The sequence below is a fragment of the Phacochoerus africanus genome, chromosome 3, assembly GCF_016906955.1.
Source record: "Phacochoerus africanus isolate WHEZ1 chromosome 3, ROS_Pafr_v1, whole genome shotgun sequence".
Lineage (NCBI taxonomy): Eukaryota > Metazoa > Chordata > Mammalia > Artiodactyla > Suidae > Phacochoerus > Phacochoerus africanus.
Window position 1 is genome coordinate 78,978,784 of NC_062546.1, and position 22,052 is coordinate 79,000,835.

At 37.1% G+C, this 22,052-nt stretch overlaps 1 protein-coding gene across 1 annotated transcript in view; it reads right to left on the reverse strand.

Moving 5' to 3' along the window:
• Positions 1-22,052, reverse strand: part of THSD7B (thrombospondin type 1 domain containing 7B) — an 832,155-nt gene that overhangs the window by 456,122 nt on the left and 353,981 nt on the right. The window contains exons 7-8 of the mRNA XM_047772023.1: positions 5,184-5,375; positions 3,209-3,443 (exon numbers count right to left, since the gene is read on the reverse strand). Of these exons, the coding sequence (XP_047627979.1) occupies positions 3,209-3,443; positions 5,184-5,375 (427 nt within the window). The remainder of the gene's footprint in view (positions 1-3,208; positions 3,444-5,183; positions 5,376-22,052) is intronic.

A 22,052-nucleotide genomic window follows, 5' to 3' on the forward strand; every position in this document is an offset into this window, starting at 1 on the left:
AAGCAAAAGTATATTTTTCTGAAAGGGCAGAGCAAAGGATACTTTCTACTGATAATCTCACTGTCTCACTGAGTGCTTCACTGGACACCAGGTATTATTTTCTTAGCTCAATTAATCTCATTAACCTCAAGAATTTTAATTAACTTTATTTTAAGGCAATGCAGGCTCCTCTCTTTTAGCAGGATCATTTGGAGACATACAGTAAGAATTAAAACTAGATTTTTAAGTCTCCAGCTTCATTAAGTGCAGAAAGTAATTAGTAGCATCTGTGTGTGTGTGTGTGTGTGTGTGTGTGTGTGTGTGTGTTGGGGGGGAAATATATGTGCAATTCATTTCTCTGTATTGGAAAATTGAGCAAAAGTGGAGGTTATTCATTGTAATAATAATATTTTAGTCTCACTTTTGTAAATTATCAAACAAATTCATATGCATTTGTGAATTATGCTTTAAAGTATAACCTTTTGGCCATGTGACTTTTCTGGACACAAAACATTAACATTTGTGAAGTTCCTGTTGTGGCTTAGTAGGTTAAGAACCTGACATAGTGTCTGTGAGGATGTGAGTTCTGGTTTGATCCTTGGCCTGCTCAGTGGGTTAAGGATCAGGCATTGCTGCAAGCTACAGTGTAGGCTGCAGATGCAGCTAGAATCTGATACTGCTGTGGCTGTGGCCATGGCCTCATCTGCAGCTCTGATTCAGCTCCTAGCCTGAGAACTTCCCTATGCCACATGTGTGGCTGTAGATAAAAAAAAAAAAGATATATATAAGCTGGTGGGGCTCAGATACTTTATAAAAAATTATCATTCAAAATAACCATAAGGCTAGACTAGGAAACAGAGGGCTATTTAAACATATAATCCAACTTTTCATGGCCAAATAGCCTTTACTATGTGATGATAATGTGTTTGGTAGTTGCCAGTCTCAATTCTAACACAGCTAAGAAAAAAGCAAATTACATTCATATCAAGTGGATTTTTCCTGCTGTGATTCAGAGGTGAAAAGTTTTGTGGAAGGGAGAAGATCAGACTTCAACTACACTAAATTTTCTCAGCACTGTAAAGATAATAATTTTCTGCATTTCATGTAGCATTTATTTCTATACCTAAGCTATATTTATTTTTCAATAAATATATTTAAGCTAATATTTCATGTATTTTTAAGCAGTTTAAAATTTACATTATAAAAAATGAACATTATCAGGGCTGCAACCCTTAAGATAAAAGGAGTTCTCTTGTATACATAATATCATTATAAGTCTTCTTGAATTTTACCATAACATCATGAATTAGATGACCACCTGAAGCAAGCTGGCATGTAAACATTATGTCCATGTTTGGCTCTATTGTCCATTCACTCAAACAGTATACATGGTTTTAAGGGTACCAAGTAAGTTGAAACACACTGTGATGCAAATTGATGTTCCACAATTATCACAAGCAATTTTTATTTGGATGTTGGAGAAATAACATTTATGAGTTCATAAGAGCAGAAGGTCATATGTATGATCTGCTCATTACTCTTCACGGCAGTCCCCTTTGCCCAAATTTATCATGATACATAAAATACTTTTTCTTAAGATAAGGGATAAACACCAGAGTCTCAATCTTCTGCAATTCATATACATTCCCTGTCAAACACTGTTACTTTCCTGGACATAGTTCTAATTAACTCATGAATTATAAAAATGTTCGTGGATAATAACCACATGCCAGACTTATTCTAAAAGTTGTGGTGGCAACAGTGAAGACCATTCAGCCCTCTGGAAGCCATATTTAGGAGAAGAGAGGAATGTCTTCCTGAATGTGCCTCACTTCAAGTCATAGTTATCTTCCCTTGCATTTGCATACGTCTGTTTATCGGAGGCTCCAATCCCAGCAGTATCCAGCCAGTCTGCCCTATTTGTGCCATCAGCAGTTTCTTTCCCTTAACTGAGCTTCCAGGACTTTGCTTCCACACAGCTCAAGTGGTTTCCATGGCAGTGCAGAGAAGGCGCAGAGCCCATCATCATGTGCCCCACGGTGAAATTAATCAGGTGTTTGAGTCACCCGTGACAGCAGCACCAATTGGAATGAATTAGGCAGAAGAACTAATGTCATGGCCCAGGTGGCCAGGGAAGGCAGGAATGCACTTAAGGTGGGATGGGGCCAGGGCTTGATGCTGCCAGGATTTGTTGTGATTCAATTTCTGCTTCTTTCTGAGCATCAGATTTACTCCCTCTTCCTGCTTTGCTCACCACCTATGACCATGGCGATGGCAATTCTCCATTCGTATACTTGAGCATCATGAACAGGAATAAGAGAGGGTTTCAGTTTCCTAGCAGAAAAATTCCTGGGAAAGGGCCCTATGTTGCCTAGTTTGTGACACCAGACCAAAGTTTGCACCAGCCCATTCTGGTGACCCACAGTGGCTGGGGTAGGGTCTTTCGCCATTCAGAGGGGACTAGTTTCAACAATGTCATTTGGATATCTCTATGGATAGGCCAGTTACCCAGTCTCTCTATATGACATAGGTCCCTTACATTTTCTTTTCCATGAGCTTTCCTTCCAGGACTTGAGTAAGAGTTATGTCTACTCATTTGGTCTAGAGAAAAAAAAACCTACAGCTGAGTTTTTCAGTCACTTGCTCTTTTTCCTACATCACTTGCAATTGTTCTTGACCCCTTTTGACATCTATATCCTAGTCCCCATGTCCAAAATCTCCTATAGTTTTTAAAATGTACATCTCCATGTGCTGAGTATTGCAAACATGAGATTGTAAACTCACTTGAGGGTATGAATTAGTCTATTCAAACTGGCTGTATGGACTTATTGCAGACAAGATCAATGGGCCTCTAGAGAAGAGTATAACATGGCCCTATATTTTCAAAGTATGTAACCTACCTTCATATGGACCTCATCTTTATGTTATTGGAAAGAGTCCAAAATACTGATGTCAGCTCTAGAAAAAATTTTCCTAGAAAATTTGATGATTCAGATTCAATATTTGTGGTCATTATGTTTACTGCTATTCATTAATTAATGTATACATTATAACTTAAAAAAGTATCTGCCTTTGGCATACTTTTTAGTCTGTAAGAGCCAAACAAAATAAAACAAAACAAAAATCTCTTACTCTAGCACAGAGACATATTTGATGCTTGAAAAATGCTTATAAAATCACTCAACTATGCAATAGTCCTATACACTTTCAATAAACTACTGATAAATACCTTTTTGTCACCACTTGTCCTACATGACTCTTGACACAGAAGACCCTCCGTGTCTGAATGCCCACACCGCACGTAGCTTCTCCATTCGAGCCAATGGTTGCATTAAGTGCAGTGACCAATGTGTCTTCAGAACAGGGGCCCCAAGGTGAGGTCTCCCAGTAGAGCTGCATACAGGAATGGTCATTGCATGAGCGATACTCTTGAAGGGCCTGACTTGGAGGGCATGGTTTTCCACCTGCAAAAATCAAAATCAAAAAGAATACAGAGCTGTTGCTATTATTATCATGTTGCTGCCATTGTTAGTCATTCTTATTTGTGTTGGTTTTGCCATTTTAATGGTCTGGAAAGATGGCCTCTTTGATATAATCTTCCAAAGGACTGAGCCACTGCACCCCACTTCTGTCTCTATAGTCATGGTCCTTTTTTTCTGAGTAACAATACATTGCAACTTCTCTCCTAAATAACAAGTGGATGGCACACCAGTTAGATTTAAGAAACTAGTTGATTCTACCAGCCACCTCTGCATAATGTATCTCTGAGATAAACTTAAAAGAAAATCTGCTTTATTTTAATATTATTATGCCTAAATAAATGAGTCATTTAGATATTACAGCTCATGGTCTTGAAGGGATATTAAGTCAAAGACAAATCCACATATACCAATTACCTACACATTAACTCTCTTTCCTAAGACAGTATAGTGTTATTTTCATCAGAGAACCATTTAAGACATCCATCCTTCTTCAAGCAGTGCATTTTATTGCAATTTGATAAATCCAGAACTCTCTCTTAAAGTTTGGCAGGATAGAGTCCATCTTTAAACTCTGAAATAATATCTGACAATGTGTTATCCCCTGGCAGCAAGGCCAGACAGATGTGCATCATTACACTCTTGGGTGACTCAGACAATCAAATTTCATTACTATCCTTTTTTCACATTTTTATACCCATGTAAAAACTGGTATTTATCTAAAATATTGATTTTTTTCCCTACTCTTCCATACTATAATGTCTTATTCAGTGGGCTAAATGCTCCAGAAGATTTGTAATATTGGTTTCCTTATTCTTGTTATTTTTCCCCCATTAAATACTATTGACTTGTTTCCCCTTCCAGAAAGGTAACAGATAAGAGGAAGAAGCAACTTCCCTTTAAGAATATGAAAATCTTCATTCCTCTTAACCCTGGCCCCATTTCTTCATATCACAGTACAAAATGTTATCCAAAAATGAGTTCCTCAATGGAGATCCCTGGTGCCTCAGCAGGTTAAGAGGTCCGGCACTGTCACTGCTGTGGCACAGGTTCAGTCCCTGGCCTGGTAACTTCCACATGCCATGGTCACTGCCAAAAAATTAAGAAGAGTTCCTCAAGCCAATGGCCATATCACTTTGCTATCCCAACTGAGCTTTCAGCAGAGGAAGCCAAGGGAGGGCCTGAAAGGCATGAGGGATGTATCTGGGGACAGAGACCATGGCTCAAAATGATAGGAACAGCTGCTTCTCTAATTTGTTCTGATGTCTCCTGTTTATAGCCCCATAGCACAATTTAGCTTCTTCAAAGCTATTTTCACAGTCTACATCTTCTTCCCTCTCACAGCATGCCAGCCTTACAAAATACGAGACAAGGACATACAGATCAGGTTGCTTGCCAATGTTAGTGGCATCCCCAAGTCAAGACACCATATCTCTTGATTCCTAATTTGGAACTCATTTTATAAGACATAGTCCAATTATGTTCCAAACTGCATGAGATATCTGAAGCTGGATGTACATCAACCAAGGTTTGTATTCTTCCCTAAAAAAAGTATAATGAAAACTAACATTCATCCAATTGTCATGGCCTGTACATGGACTAAAACAATGCATGTCCATATGGGAACTCAGCAGAGATAAACTGGATGCTTTGAGACAAAAGGCATGCTTGCAAAGCAAACTGTTCATGTGGATTTAGGGAACAGAAACTTTTCCTATTACTCACCTTCTCCAGCCAATGCCAGGATCGTCCTTGACCTCGTCTGTTTCCCATCTGAGTTTTTATTTGAACAAGACTGGGAGCAGGATGACCACTCTGTCCACTCGCTCAGCACACAATCCATTCGGCAGGGGATCTCACAAGCCATCTGTTCTGGAGGAGGAGATGCTGGGCAGAGACTCCCTGACACATCTTCTCCTGCAATCAACCAGATCAAGACAGATACTGACGAGTGTTACGTTGAGGCCAGTCCAAGGAATATTTAGGTTCATCACTTCCTCTGTTACTTCAGTTTAGCTTAGAAGACCTCACCTGGTGTCTAAGCCAAGAGTGTACAGAAAAAGTTGTTTTCAACCTTTCATAATATTTATGTCAAGAAAAACTGTCAGGAGATAATTTGGCATTCAGAGAGGTAGTTACAGCAGCAAAACTGCCATTTGTCATCATTCCAGGGACAAGTGGCCTTCTTCCAGGAGCAATTTAGGATGGATAGCTGGAGACAGACAGGACTGACTATGCTATTGACAACGATATGTAACAAGTACCTGTTTTTCTGCAAAATGGGAGTCAGAGTAGTCTGTTGGCCTGAAAAATCACAATTTATGTTGAGCAATCTATTCTACCTCCCTCAAATTATCAGTCTAATTGTCTATTGGGTGTTTTCACCTCCAACTATATAATCTTAAGCAAGAATATCGCACAAGCATTCTTTTATTCTGTTTGTGCATAGTGGTAAACCCTAAACTACAATGGAAATGAACCTGTGGCCAAAATTGTATAACGTGTTGACACGAAAGTTGAAAGTAAGTCTAAATCTCCCCTAATCTATTCCCCTGTTAGACAATGTGACAAACTACTCAAATATATATATAATGTGACAAACTATTCAAATATATATGTAACTACTCAAATATATACACTCATATATATGATGGGGATGGGGGATGGAGTTTTAAAATTAAAGGTAAGACATAGGTGATGATTTCTAAATTGCTTTTTGATATCTCAAATGATTACAATGAATTTTTAAAACTCCTTTAGCTTATTTATTCACTATCTTTAGAATTCAAATATTCCTCTTTATAGAGAACAAGTCAACACTTACTGTTCTCCACATTCACAGTTACTTCATAAAAACAGAATACATGAAGAGGAGTGATGCCTATTTATGGTTTGAAGCAACAACATGAAAGGTGGAATGGCAACCACAGGAGAGAGGCAGTTTTATCCATGTGACTTTAGGACTATTGAATTCTGTCGTATTATGTCTGACACATTAAACAACTGCAAATAGGGACTAACATTTACTCAGCATCTCTTTTGTGCTAGGCACTGTTCTCCTAAGATGCTCTTAGAGGAAGGTGTGACCCATCTTACTTTGTAGATAAGAAGTCAGTGGCTCTAGAAGGAAAATGTGCTCAGAGTCATATGGGCCTGAGTTGGGAAGCCATTGGAAATCTTCAAATACCAACACTTCTGGTTTCTGCATTAACCATATTGTGTCTCATTCTGAGAGATGGATATTCCTCTTCAGAGGAAGTGAACAAAACAAGCTGAGAGTAAACAAAACTGCCTGCAGAAGAGGCTAGTGCCCTCCTAATATCCACATTCATATTTGTAAATGAGGCCAGGCTCATCGCCCCTGAGGTACAAATAAAACTTTTCAAGCATATTATGGGAAGTAATAGAGATTCTAGCAGATGCTCAAGCTGAAAGATCTGTTCCAATCACTCTTTTCAGTCTCAATCTATTTTCAGGTTGAGTTGACACTGGATATGGACATGCAAATATGCATGCAGACAGACAGACAGACAGACACACACACACACACACACACACACACACACACACACACTGACACAGCTTAGGGGGAGTGCTTGCCTAAATACAGAAGTGGGAAGGTCAAAGAAAACATACAACCTACATCTAACCAAAATATTCAATTTCCACATTTACGTATATTATAAATTACAAGCATAATTTTGTACACACAAAAATTTAAAGCTGTGTCTTACAAAGAAGATTTTGAGGAATAAGAGATATTGGAAGCAATCTTATTTTGAAAAATGGGGGGAAAGCTGAGAAATATTGGATTAAAATAGTAAACCCGGTCTCACTACTGGACAGTAGTGACTGCTGAAAATTCTAGTTGCCATGTAAACATCCTCAGATGGAAATGGTTATGGAATGTTTTTCAACCCTAATTGGCCAATGGCCATCCTTTTGGGAGGAGCATCTCTCCCAGAAATAGAATTTTTTATTAATATGTTTTGAGAAAATCCTGCCTTCAAGATTTACAAAATCATCAACTACTGTTTGATAAGCACACACCCTGTCCAAGGACTATACGAGATAAATATAAATAAAAATGCTATGATTTATTCCCCTAGAGCTCATGATTAATAACAGAGATGAGCTATAAATACATAAAGATAAAACCTAGTCTAAAAGTAAATGTCAAGTTGCAAACGTATGTTTGAGTGAAGACTGTAATGATATAAGGAGGAGAAGGATCTCTGAGGAAAAACTAGCCTGATAGTAGCAGGCTTTCCACAAGGAGAACAAGAAAGGTGGTAATCAGGGAGGTCATGTCAGGCAATGCAAGTGTCAACAAAGGTATAATGATAGGAAAATAGAAGGTATGTGGAAGACAGTACTGAAACTGCATGAGGAGAAGAGAGAACTCATATTGGAAGAATTATTTGATATCATATTCTGAATAACTCTGACATACCATGTTTTTTCTATTTCTGCTCACCTTAAATTCCCAAATGATTGGGCTTCCCAAGACCCAATTTTTTCTTTTAATGGCCACACCAGCAGCATATGAAAGTTCCCAGGATAGGGGCTGAATCTGAGCTGCAGCTGCAGGTCTGTGCCATAGCCATGGTAACACTGGATCCAAGCCTCATCCCAGACCCGGGCCACAGCTTGAGGCAATGCCAGATCCTTAAGCCACTGAGCGAGGCCAGGGATTGAACTTGCATCCTCATGGACACTACGCCATGTTCTTAACCTGCTGAGCCACAGTGGGAACTCCTCATGACCCAAATTTAACATCCTCCCGAGTCATCTATCATTCAGGACCCTTAATACTCACTTCTGAGGCTGAGATGCCTTTTAAAACCTAAGCTTTCCCACAAACAGATATACCCAGGTCTACCTTGCAGTGAATGTCAAAACCCCCACCAACACTTTGCTAGCTACTCTATATGTGCCAATTCAGAAATGTGAGCAAACAGATGAGTCCTTCTTTAGGGAAGCCAAACTAAGAGTCATAAGCAGACTCTGCAACATTAGTGTGTGACCTATTTCATAAGAAATCTTGCCAAAGAAAAGCTACATAATGAAAGGCTCCTCATCACAGGTGGCCAAACAGGACAGAGGTTAAGTGTCTGAAGGTGAATCCTAGCACTACATATCCTCTTGAGTATATCAATTAATTTCATTGAACTTCACGTGCAATAATGAAATAATAACAATTTTCAGGGAGAGTCTGAAGGTTAGAAATCTCTTATGCAACATATATAGCAGGGTGTCCAACAGCAAGGGAAGACTCAATATAGAGGGACCTTAAAAGGTGTTGTTTGCAAAGATGTATACCACAAAACCTAATGGCATTCCTGACCTAAAAAATCTAGATATTTTTGCCATAATGATGGAAAGCATTTGCTTTACCCTGTGTGTGTGTGTGCGTATATACACACACATACATATGTATACATATATGTATATACATATAACTACCAACAACCTCAAAGACTGGTTCACATAATATATAAAGACTGTTGTTTATAATTATCCAGATTAATTTCTTTATATGTGGCTCACCGAAAAGCCAAAAATAAAGCCCTTGATCATGAATAACCTCATCTACCCACTTACATTGATATAATTATCTTCCCATTGCCCAGAGAGAACCTATTTCAAAAGAGGAGCATTTTTACTTTCCTGATTTCATTTTTGTGGTTGGATCAATGAGACCAACTGAAATCTCAGGCAAGCGTGGAAAATAAAGCAGCACGTGGGACAGAAACTTAGTCACTATAAGTGATTTTCACAAGTTCTTATAATCTAATATCATAATAAAATTGAACATACTTAAGAAGAAAATTGAGTTCATCTTTCAAGAAGACTCTAAAATACCCCCAGTCTTCATCAGGACTCCCTGGGATCAATAATGACAAACTTCACATACTCTCCTCATGGAATAGACTGATTTAAAATAAAGCAGTTGTGATTCTGGAAATATGGGATATGGTGCTACTCCAATCTTGTCATTCAGTATTTATTAATAATTTAATATGGTGAAATCCACATGACATAAAATTAACCATTTTTGAGTGAACACGTCAGTGGCATTTAGTAAATCAGGGAGGTTTTTGCAACTACCACTTCTATCTAGTTTCAAAATATTTCATTATTCCAACATAAAACCCTTTACGCATTAAACAATTACTCCCAATTATCTCTTCCCTAAGACCCTGGCAGCCACCAATTAATATTCTATCTCTACAGAATTACTTATTCTAAATATTTTGTGTTGATGGAATCAGATGTTGTAAGCTTTTGCATCAGACTTCTTTCACTTAGCATAATATTCTGGAGGCTTATTTATGTTGTAACCTATATCACTACTTCACTCCACTTTAGGATGGAATAATACTCCATTGTATGCATATATCATGAATTGTTTATCCATTCATCTGTTGATGAGCACCATTTGGCTACTGTGAATAGTGCTGCTATGAACTTGCTTATACATGCCCTTGTTTGAGTACCTGTTTTCAGTTATTTTCAGTATATATCTAGGAGTGGAATTCCAGGATCATATTCATCACTCGATTTTGCTTGTTTGTGATTCTGGAGACCTTGGCATAGATGACCGGAAGACTGGTCTTGGCTATAATTCAAACTACTGTTCTCATGCTTGCCCATTCATGGCTAAAAACAACAGTTCTTAGATGAAGAAAGAAAAATTCTTTTTTTAAAAGTATAATTTATTAGTGATATCATATGGTATTTGTCTTTCTCTTTCTGACTTATTTCATTTAGTATGAGAGTCTCTAGTTCCATCCATGTTGTTGCAAATGGCATTATTTAATTATTTTTTATGGCTGAGTAGTATTCCATTGTGTATATATACCACATGTTCCTAATCCAATCATCTGTCAATGGACATTTGGGTTGTTTCCATGTCTTGGCTATTGTGAATAGTGCTGCAATGAACATGCGGGTGCATGTGTTTTTTTAAGGAAAGTTTCGTCTGGATATATGCCCAAGAGTGGGACTTCCGGGTCATATGGTAGTCCTATGTATAGATTTTTCAGGTACCTCCATACTGTTCTCCATAGTGGCTGTGTAGCATTGAGAACCATGTCTAGATACTTACATTGCAACACAACAATGGGAGGAAAAAGTATGTATACATGTATGTGTAAATTGGTCCCCATGCTGTACAGTGGAAAAAAATTAAAAAGTATAATTTATTGACAGTGTTGTGTTAGTTTTAGATGTACAGTAAAGTGATTCAATTATATATATGTGTGTGTGTATACATATAGATACACATTATTTTTTTCTCATATTCTTTCGATTATAGGTTTTTACAAGATATTGAATATAGCTCCCTGTGCTATACTGTAGGTCCTTGTCATTTATCAATTTTCCATTATAGTAGTGTGTATCTGTTAATCCAAAATCCTAATTTATCCCTTTCCCTGCATTTTCCCCTTTGATAATCATAATTGTGTTTTCTATGGCTGTGAATCTGTTTCTGTTTTGTAAATAAGGTCATTTGTATCATTTTTTAGAATCCATATAAAACTTTTCAAACAGTTTGTCTTTCTCTAACTTACTTCACTTAGTATGATAATCTCTAGGTCCATCTGAGAGAAGGATTATTATTATTTTTTTTTTTTTTAGTCCCTGTACCCATGGCATATGTAAGTTCCCAGGCCAGGGATTGAATCTGAGCCACAGCTGGACCTAGGCCACAGCTGCAACCTACACCACAGCTGCAGCAATGCTGGATCATTTAACCCAGTGTGCTGGCATTGGGATCCAAGCCAAGCCTCTGCAGCAATTCTAGCTGCTGCAGTTGGATTCTTAACCCATTGCGACACAGGGGGAATCTCCAGAGAGATTCTTCAACATATGAATAAGCTCAAGATTTCCTAAAAAATGTTTCCTAAAAAATGGTTTAAATGTATATGCTACTTAAAGTATAAATAGCTCATGGCAGACTCTCTATTGCTACTAGTCAAGCAATCATGTAAATTTAACGCTAATGTAGCTTTCAGACTTTGGGCTTTCCACAACAAACTAGTGTTTAAGTCATAGCTATGCTATATCCTATATCCTGTGGCATTTCTGTTATAATCCTAAGGAACTAAATTTTAATATTATGAGCTACCACCTCTCTTTTATAATACTAGAACAAACAGTTATAATTCCTAGTTTTCTGACCGATACTATAAGTGTCCAAAACAAGAAAAGAATATAAACAAAGCAGAAAGAGAAATCCAGATATCTACAAATCTGATTTTAAACACATATCAACAACAAACTTCAAACAACCTTATTCTTCCAAAAAGAATGCAATTTGGGTACTTTATTGATATTTCTTCTCGTATACTCTTACACTGTCTATGGAAAATAATAAAACATTTATCAAAATACTCTACATGTCATAAAATTTTATGTCCTATTTAAATCTCAGAAAAGAATGCCAATAAATGTTGATTAAATCCTTGCCAAGAGCTGAGTAAGATGTCAACGGATGGTACATAGGAAATTTACTGGAATTCACATGCACTTAATTCCACTTTTTAAATTTAAATGTTATCTCCATAAAGATAAGTAGCCCCTGGTCACTTCTGGACTGGGACCCTAATCTGCTGAGGGAATGTTTATATTTCAAACCAATAAAATATGAAACAAAGCTAAGGGCTAAACAGAAGCTATGTGCAGTAATGCAATGCCAACAATGCAATTAATGTTTCTGCCTGATAATTTTAAAATTTGAAGCTAATTTGTCTATCTAGTTTAAACATATAGGAAGGCAAATAAAGAAACCTGATGTTGGGTTATCATTTTCATAATAACAAAAACAACTGCAATAAATAACATCAGCATCTGATATTTTGGAGAGCACAGAGTGACTGATATTCCGTGTAAATCACATTGATTACTAAATATTCATATTGACAGCATTACTTAGGCACTATTGTCACATCTGAGGTACAAAGAAATTAAAAGCACTTGCTTGAGTCACATGGCTTATGTGTCTGAGCTGGAATTGGAAAACATACCTGCTAGACATTACAAGCTAAATTTTTAACCATTTTGCTGTATTGTACCCTGGTTCATATCTCACAAATGTCTTTCTTATTATATTACTTTTAGCTGACGCTAAACCATAAAGAAGGGATTGTGTACAATTCATTGCCAGCTAGTCAGTAAATTTAGTATTGGAAAGAGAAAGCCCTGAAGAGTGAGCAGCTTAATTACCTAGGAAATGCATCACAAGATGAGGCAGAATAGGGCAATATGCTCCAAAAATGGAAAAGATAAGCAGATGAGAGAAAGTTCAGAATGGAGAGATGGAAGAATAAGATAGGAAGCAAGACCAAATAGGAACAGGAAAGCATGGACATTCAGCCAGATCAGTATAATGTATGATTAGATAAATGACACAAACACACAAAAAATATAATAATGATGTAAGGATGCTCATAAAGTGAAAAATAATAACTCTAATAGCAAATAAAAGAAAAAAAAAGAGCTGTTGATATACACCGGGGAGACCAAACATAGGGGAGACCAAAACAAATGTTAAAAGGAAAATACTTTAGGTAAGAAATAAGAATAGCTAAAAATAAGAAAATAATATTTCCAACATATTTACAAAGGCCAGAATTTAGCTGTAATTGCATCTAATAGCAGATGAGCTGTTTGTTCTGAGGCCTAATTCAGAAGTTATATCAAGTTCTTCAGCATCCAAGAATATAATAACAGCAGCTAACACCTGGATCACTTAGAAAGTACCCAGCCTAATATTACATCTTACAAGCATCTATTAACTCATTTAATCCTTAAGGCATCAGTAATAGTATATATGTACATAGTAGATGTTAGTTATTACTGCATGTATCAACTGCACGTATCAACTCATTTAGATGTCACAATACTATGAGGTAAAAACTAACAGTATGTTCATTACATAGATGAGATTACTGAGTCTCAAGTAAATTAAAATTATATGCTCAAAGTCAAAAGCAAATAAAATGCTGAAGCCTGAATTTGGACTTGGGCAACCCAGCTCTAGAGCCCATTTCTTCAACACAATGCTTCATTGACACACATATCATCTACTCACTGTCAGGACAATTTATGTACCTGGCTACACAAAACCCGATCTTGTAGAGAATCGGTCAAGTGTAAAGCATCCCAACTCCTTTAGCTCATGAATCTGATGTGTTACTCAGGGTGAGAGAAAATGCAAAAGGGCAGACACAGTATACGATTTATGTGCAAGCTACAATTGCTTAAAAAAACCCACATAAAAATCTAACAAAATGTTTTAGGGCTGAAACATCACATTTTCTTGGTCTCAGTTACACATTCTGGGGCAAAGTAACCACTATTTTTATGTGTGTAAAGGCCTTGAAAATTACTCATTATGACTCAGGTTTGGGGAAAAATAACTATTTATGTACTTCTGTTTTTGGACACCTATCAAAACATGACCTTGAAAATCACTTTTTTTTTTTTTTCATAAAAGTGGCATTATTCACAAGCCCTGATTTCTGGTTGGTAGCTGGGGTCAGATGGGAGATGGGGAATGGGTGGCAGACAGAAATACATCCTTTTAAAGTAACTGAACACCTTGTGATAAAACAATCTTTTCAGTTACCTCGGTCTCAGTTTTCAATGTTTCTCTCTCTCCTTTCTTTCCTTCCCTTTGGGTGGCAGACAAGGGTAAGAGGAATGTCCATCAAGGTCACATATTTTCCTTTGAAGCTTTCTGGTTCCCCATAGGGCTACTTCCATCTACTTGGCCTTTCTGTATCATTCCCTAGTCTTTGAAGGTGCACCTACATCTACCGCTCATTTTTAGAGTCCCATCACAGCTTTCAATTTTCTAATCCATGCACTTTCTATTCACTTCTATCTGACTGCAAGCTCACTGCACTTTCCTTGGGCAGTCAACACTTCCACATCCCACACTGAGGTATGATTTCAGGATGGTCCCATGTTATAAACTGTGTAGAGCAGGTTTAGAGGGTGGTGAGCAGCTAGCTCAGACCCACTCTGGACCAAAACCCAGCACAGCACTGTCTCACTATTACAGCCCCATGTATTTATGCTGGGGTACAGGAAACCCTGTGTGCACAGTCTCTTCCTGCAGGCTCAAATCAGGGAACCAGGCACCGGTTCCTCTGTTTTTGCTTTCCTTTTAGCCTATCTGAAATGAGGAAATGTTTCATTTTCATAGCCTTGGATTTTTATCTGCAGAAAGAAAGGCGGCCAAGGGCTGTCATGTTCATGTACTTTTCTCAACATCCTCTCTAGATTCCTCCTTTCTGATGCAGGAAACTGGCCAGTGAAGGATATTGGCTTATGTTAAAACTGAGCCTTCTGGCCTCTCATCTTGATATCTTGAGGGAGCTATTTGGAATTTACAAAACACTTCTCTCCAATATGTCTGGTTCTTGTGGTGAAAACTTGTTTTCAGGATTATCATCTTTGAAAAGAGCTTCAAAATTTCATTTTTAGGCACTGAATTTCTCTGTTTGCATTTGAGGTATAATAATCTTAATTTTTTTTGGACACAGTGGATAGCTCAGAAACGTGGTGAGCAGGCAGGGAGGTCCTGTTCAAGAAGGCACAGAGACAGATACTGAAAGAAAAGCACACCGATGTTCCTCAAAACACAATTTGAGGCCATCTGCTTAGTGTGGAAACCTGGTTTCTCGTGATAATTTTAGACAGAGATGCTCTATAATTTTTAAAAGATGAATCCAGAATGACAATGATGGAATAAACGACATTTGTAATGCAAGACATGCTTCTTCAAAAGGGAATATCTTGGAGTAAGTAAACAATGCATTATAATGGCCAGAATATTTGATGAGGAGTTATGATATCTGGATTGGAGTTCTGCCTTGAATGCTTACCAGAATGTGACCCTGGAAAGTTGTGAAGCTTTTTTAGGTTCAGATGCCTTGTGTAAGGGCAGTGGGGCATTACCATCATCCCTGATTATATTATCACATCTGAAGACACATCAAAGAGGCTAATGTAAAATATACTTTGGAAATTGCAAAGTGCCACTTATATATAATGTGGCTTTTTATTACTGGTGAAAATGGGGATAAAAGGCATACCAAATAGAAAAATGATCTGAGTCAAAGATACTATCTATTTTTTTCTCCATTCTGATTTTGTCTTAGCTGGAAAAAATAAGGAGAACTGAAATAATTATAAAGGCAGAAATAATATTCCTCATTTCATCTATCTACCTACCTAGATACATATCTAGTGATTTGGAAAAGGATATGAACCAGCTTGAAATATGTGGTATACCTTTAGAAAGTGCTTTAAATTGCTAAGTTTTCAAATATTTGAAAACCAGTATTTTGAAGATAAACTGGGGAAGTCAGTAAACTGACAATATACCAGTAAAGAATGATCCTTTCTCTCTGAAATTAACCTTTAGGAACATAATTTTAATGCCTTTTAAGTGGAGAATATATTATGATTTATTTAACTACCTCATTTTAATTGCACAATTAAGATGTTTTCAATTTCTGTGTGATACACATATTGCAAAGAATATTTTTGACCATATCATTGATTGCTTTCCTAAGAATAAATGTCTAGAAATGGAAAAACAAAGTCAAGGAATGTGAACTTCATTAAAGTCCTTGCATAAAACATTGCCAAGTTATTTTTATTTCATTATTTATCATCACCCTTAACTTTTAATTTACATACAGTAAAATTCTCTCTTTGTGCTATCAGTTCTATGGATTTTTTCAAATGCATAGAGCCTTGTGTCCATTACCAAAACCATGAGACAGAACAATTCTATCATAAAAAGAAAAAAAGTGTTCTTGTTCTGCGCTTTTGGAGTCAACACCTACCCCCCGATTTTAATCTCTGGAAAACACTGATCTACTCTCTGTCCCTACAGTTTTGATACTGTCACCCAGAATGTTCTAAAAATGATATTACACAGCGTATAACTTCTATAGCAAAGTGCCTTTGAGGTACATCCATGTTGCTACACATATCAACATTTCATACTTTGGCTGCTATGTCATATTCCATCACATGGATATAGCATATTTTGTTTATCCATTCTTCTGCTGAAGGACATTTGAGTTATTTCCACATTTTGGTGATTTTAAATAAAGCTGATATATAGGTTCTTATGTAAATATAAATTTTCATTTTGGGGGGGTAAATAAGTAGGAGGGGAATTGTTGGGTTATATATAAGTATAAATTTTATAAGACACTGTCAAACTGTTTTCCAAAATGGCCATACCATTTTTCATTTCATCAACAATGTATGGGACTTTCTTTTTTATTCTTTTTTGACCACTCTGCGGGATACGGAATTTCCAGGCCAGAGATCAGATCCAGGTCACAGTTGCAATCTACACTGTAGCTGTGGCAATGCCAAATTCTTTAACCTACTGTGCCAGGTCGAGGATTGAAGTATGCCCCAGCACCCCAGAGATGCCACCCATTCAACTGCACCACAGTGAGAGCTCTCCCTTAGCCCCTTATTTCTTATGTGTGGGCTTTCTAGTGGCTCTGAAAATTTTGTTGCTTAATTTTAATAATTTTTATAGGGGTATAGTGGTAATAACATTGTAATTTCTTTTTTTCTTTTTATAGCCACACCTGTAGCATATGGAAGTTCCAGGCTAGGGGTCGAATGGAAGCTGCAACTGAGACCCACAGCAATGTGGAATCCGAACTGCACCTAAGACCTATGCTGCAGCTTGTGGCAATGCTAGATCCTTAACACACTGAGCAAGGCCAGGGATCAAACCTGAATCCTCATGGACACTATGTCAGGTTCTTAACCCACTAAGTCACAAAGGGAACTCCAATTTTTTTTTAATTTTAGGGTTGCACCCATGGCATATGGAACTTCTTGTGGCAGGGATTGAATCCAAGCCACAGCTATGACCGAACCAAGGCACAGCAACATTGAATCCTTTAATCTACTGTGCGGGATGGGGATCAAACCTGGGCCTCCGCAGCAACACAAGCTACTATAGTCAGAATCTTTTTTTTTTTTTTCTGTTTAAGAATTTTTTTTTTTTTTAATTAATATATCTTTGATCTACAATGGTACTTCAACATCTGTTGTACAACAAAGTGACCCAGCCATATACACATGTGCATTCTTTTTTTTTTTAATACTAACTTCCATCATGTTCTATCCCTGGGAGTTTGGAGATCATGCCCAGTGCTGTACACTAGGACCCCCATTGCTTATCCTTTCCAAATGGAGCAGTGTACACCTACTAACTCCCAAATCCCCATTCAGCTCACTGCATCCTGACTCTCCCTGGCAACCACAAGTCTTCTCTCCATGTCCAGGATCAGTTTCTGTTTTGTAGATAGGATCATTTGTGCCATATTTCATATTCCACATATATGTGATATCATATGGTATTTATCTTGCTCTTTCTAACTTACTTCACTTAGTATGAGAACATCTAGTTGCCTCCATGTTGCTGCACATGGCCTTATTTTGTCCTTTTTTATGGCTGAGTACTATTCCATTGTGTATATGTACCACTTCTTTTTTTTTTTTAATTTATTTTTTTCCCACTGTACAGCATGGGGATCAAGTTACTCTTACATGTATACATTTTTTCCCCACCCTTTGTTCTGTCACAATATGAGTACATAGACATAGTTCTCAATGCTACTCAGCAGGTATAGTCAGAATCTTAACCTACTGTGCCATGATGGGAACTCCTATATTGTATTTTTGATTTACATTTTCCTAATTACTAAAGACATTGAACATCTTTTCATGTTTTTATTTTCCATTTCTACATCTTCTTTGGTAAAATGTCTATTTAAATCTTTCACTCATTTTTTAATTGGATTATGTCAGGGATCAAATGTTTCTATCTTCCAAAAATCTGTATGTTGAAGCCCCAGCCCCCAGTATGATGGCATTTGGAATTGGGGACCTTGGGAAGTAATTAGGTTTAGATGAGGTCATGAGACTGGGACTCTCATTATGAGATTAGTGTCCTTATGAGAAAAGGAAGAAAGAGCACACTGTGAGAAAGTATCTACAATCCAAGAAGCATGCCTTCACCAGACACCAATCTGTAGGTTCCTTGATCTTAGACTTCAAGAATGGTTCTAAATAAATATTAGTTGTTTAAGCCATTATTTTGTTACAGTAGCCATAGGTAAGACAGGTTGTTTTCATATAATTTTTACAGAGTCCTGCATATATTCTGAATATAAGTTCTTTTTTAGACTTGTGATTTGCAAATATATGATCACAGTCTCTGTGGTTCTTCTCTTAAGATTATCTCTTAGAAAGCAAAGTTTTTCAGTTTTAATTAAACTTTTTTCTTTTATTATTATTATTATTATTATTATTATTATTATTATTATGTTTACTGCTAGTTATTTCCCCAATACAATTTTTTTTCTACTGTACAGCATGGTGACCCAGTTACACATACATGCACACACTCTATTTTCGCACATTATCATGCTCCGTCATAAGTGACTAGACAGAGCTCCAAGTGCTACACAGCAAGATATCATTGCTAATCCATTCCAAAGGCAACAGTTTGTATCTATTAACCCCAAGCTCCCCAACCACCTGTCTTCCTTCCCTCTCACTTGGCAACAAGTCTATTTTGCAAGTCCATGATTTTCTTTTCTGTGGAAAGGTTCGTTTGTGCTATATATTAGATTGCAGATAGAAGTGATATCATATGGTATTTATCTCTTTTTGACCTAATTCACTTAGTTGAGAGTCTCTAGTTTCATCCAGTTGCTGCAAATGGCAATATTTCTTTCTTTTTATGGCTTAGTATTCCATTGTGTATAGATACCACATCTTCTTAATCCAATCATCTGTTGATGGACATTTGGGTTGTTTCCAGTCTTGGCTATTGTGAATAGAGCTGCAATGAACATGCAGGTGCATGTGTCTTTTTAAGGAAAGTTTTGTCCGGATATATGCCCAAGAGTGAGATTGCTGGGTCACATGGTAGTTCTATGTATAAATTTCTAAGGTACCTCCATACTGATCTCCACAGTGGTTGTACCAGCTTACATTCCCACCAACCGTGCAGGAGGGTTCCCTTTTCTCCACAACCCCTCCAGCACCTGTTAATTGTGGACTTCTTAATGATGGCCATTCTGACTGGTGTGAGGTGGTATCCTGTGGTAGTTTTGATTTATATTTCCCTAATAATCAGGAATGTTGAGCATTGTTTCAAGTGCTTGTTGGCCATCTGTACATCTTCCTTGGAAAAATGTCTATTCAGGTGTTTTGCCCATTTTTCCATTGGATTCTTAGATTTTTTGATGTTAAACTGCTTGCATATTGTAGAGATTAAGCCCTTGTCAGCTGCATCATTTGAAACTATTTTCTCCCATTCTGTAAGTTGTCTTTTTGTTTTCTTTTTGGTTTCCTTTGCTGTGCAGAAGCATGTCAGTTTGATTAGGTCCCATTGGTTTATTTTTGCTTTTATTTCTGTTGCTTTGGGAGACTGACCTGAGAAAATATTCATAAGGTTGATGTCAGAGAATGTTTTGCCTATGTTCTCTTCCAAGAGTTTGATGGTGTCTTGTCTTATATTTAAGTCTTTCAGCCATTTTGAGTTTATTTTCGTGCAGGGTGTGACGGCATGTTCTAGTTTCACTGATTTCCATGCAGCTATCCAAGTTTCCCAGCAATGCTTGCTGAAAAGACTGTCTTTTTCCCATTGTATGCTCTGGCATCCTTTGTCAAAGATTAATTGACCAAAGTTGTCTGGGTTTATTTCTGGGTTCTCTATTCTGTTTCATTGGTCTATATGTCTGTTTTGGTACCAGTACCACACTGTCTTGATGACTGTGGCTTTGTAATATTGCTTGAAGTCTGGGAGAGTGATGCCTCCTCCTTGGTTTTTGTTCTTCAATATTGCTTTGGCAATTCTGGGTCTTTTGTGGTTCCATATAATTTTTGGATTGTTTGTTCTAGTTCTGTGAAAAATTCCATGGGTAATTGCATTGAATGTGTAGATTGCTTTGGGTAGTATAGCCATTTTTGCAGTATTAATTTTTCTACCCCAGGAGCATGGACTATCTTTCCATTTCTTTACTTTCCTTGATTAATATTTTATAGTTTTCAGCATATAGGTCTTTTACCTCCTTGGTCAGGTGTATTCCCAGGTATTTGATTTTTTTGAAGTGCAATTTTAAAAAGTATTATATTTTTGTATTCCTTTTAAGCCTAATTTGTCAACCTTTCCTTTATAGGTTATGATTTGATGCCACATGCAGTATGCCTTTAAAAAGACAAATTTTTAGGAATGAATAGAAAGTGTGCTGTCTTCTGCAAACAAACACTGAGTTGAAACTTCCATATTAGGACCTAAACTTACATAATTTTGGATATAGTGAACTCTCTAACCATTGTGTTCTTGTGTCTAACAGTAATAATACATTTTTTTAAAAAAAAAAAATGCTACTAAAGCCTAGCTTTTACCAAGGCAAATTATTTACTGACGCAATGACTTAGGGTCCAACATTATAACATACTGACAATATGTGTGATGCAATGCTAATTAGCTTCTGGGTCAGACAATACATGTGTATTATCCAAAAAAATATAATGTACAATCTATGAATATGGGACTTTGTCTTTTTTTTTTTTTTTTTTGTCCATTCCCATGTCATGTGAAAGTTTCCAGGCCAAGGACTGAACCCATGCCACAGCAGTGACAACACCAACAGATCCTTAACCCTCTGCACCACCAGGGGATTCCAGGACTTTTTCTCTTTTATAATATTTAATCGAATACCTGACACGATGTCTGGTGCGTAGTAGGTCTCAATAAATTCTGTCTGAAAGAATGAATGAGAAGGGGTAGATGTCTATTTAAGGTATAAACCATAGCTAAGATTTTAGTAGTCTGTACCTCAACCTCAGGGTAGCCTGCAATGATAGAGCTGGGATGGATCGACATGGAGAACAAGCACTAACTGGGAAACAGGCCAGGTTTTTAACCCCAACACTAACTGAGAGACAATGCAGTATAAGGGATTCTGGAGTCAGATTACTTGGGTTCAAATCCTACCTCTAACACTTATTGGCTATTTCTTAACCATTCTGTGCATTGATGTCCTCGTTTATACAATGAAGACTTCTATTTCATAGGGGACTATTCTGAAAATAGCACCTTTTTCACAGCATTCATATTCTCCTAGGTTATTGTAAAAATACAATCAGTTGATGTAACTAAAGACCTAAGGTGGGATCCTGCAACATAATAGTTAATATTATAGTTATATGATATAATTATGGTAATAACATACTGACAATTAGACCATGGCAAACTCTTTTCATCCCAACAAACTTTTAAGCTCAAGTCCCTGGGAAACTTGTCTTTGAATAAAGTACAAGAAAGGCAAAATACACTTGCTTTTTCCTTGAGTTTAGACATCCTCTTCTCTCTAAATCATACACCTACTACTATGAGAACTCTGATCTTGCCAGTTCTTCCCTTTAGGCCCTATACAATTTGGGATCCAGGAAGAATAAGCAGAGTTCCCCAACATCTTCTAAGGGTTTTTGTACTGGGGAAGAATTCTGCAAAAG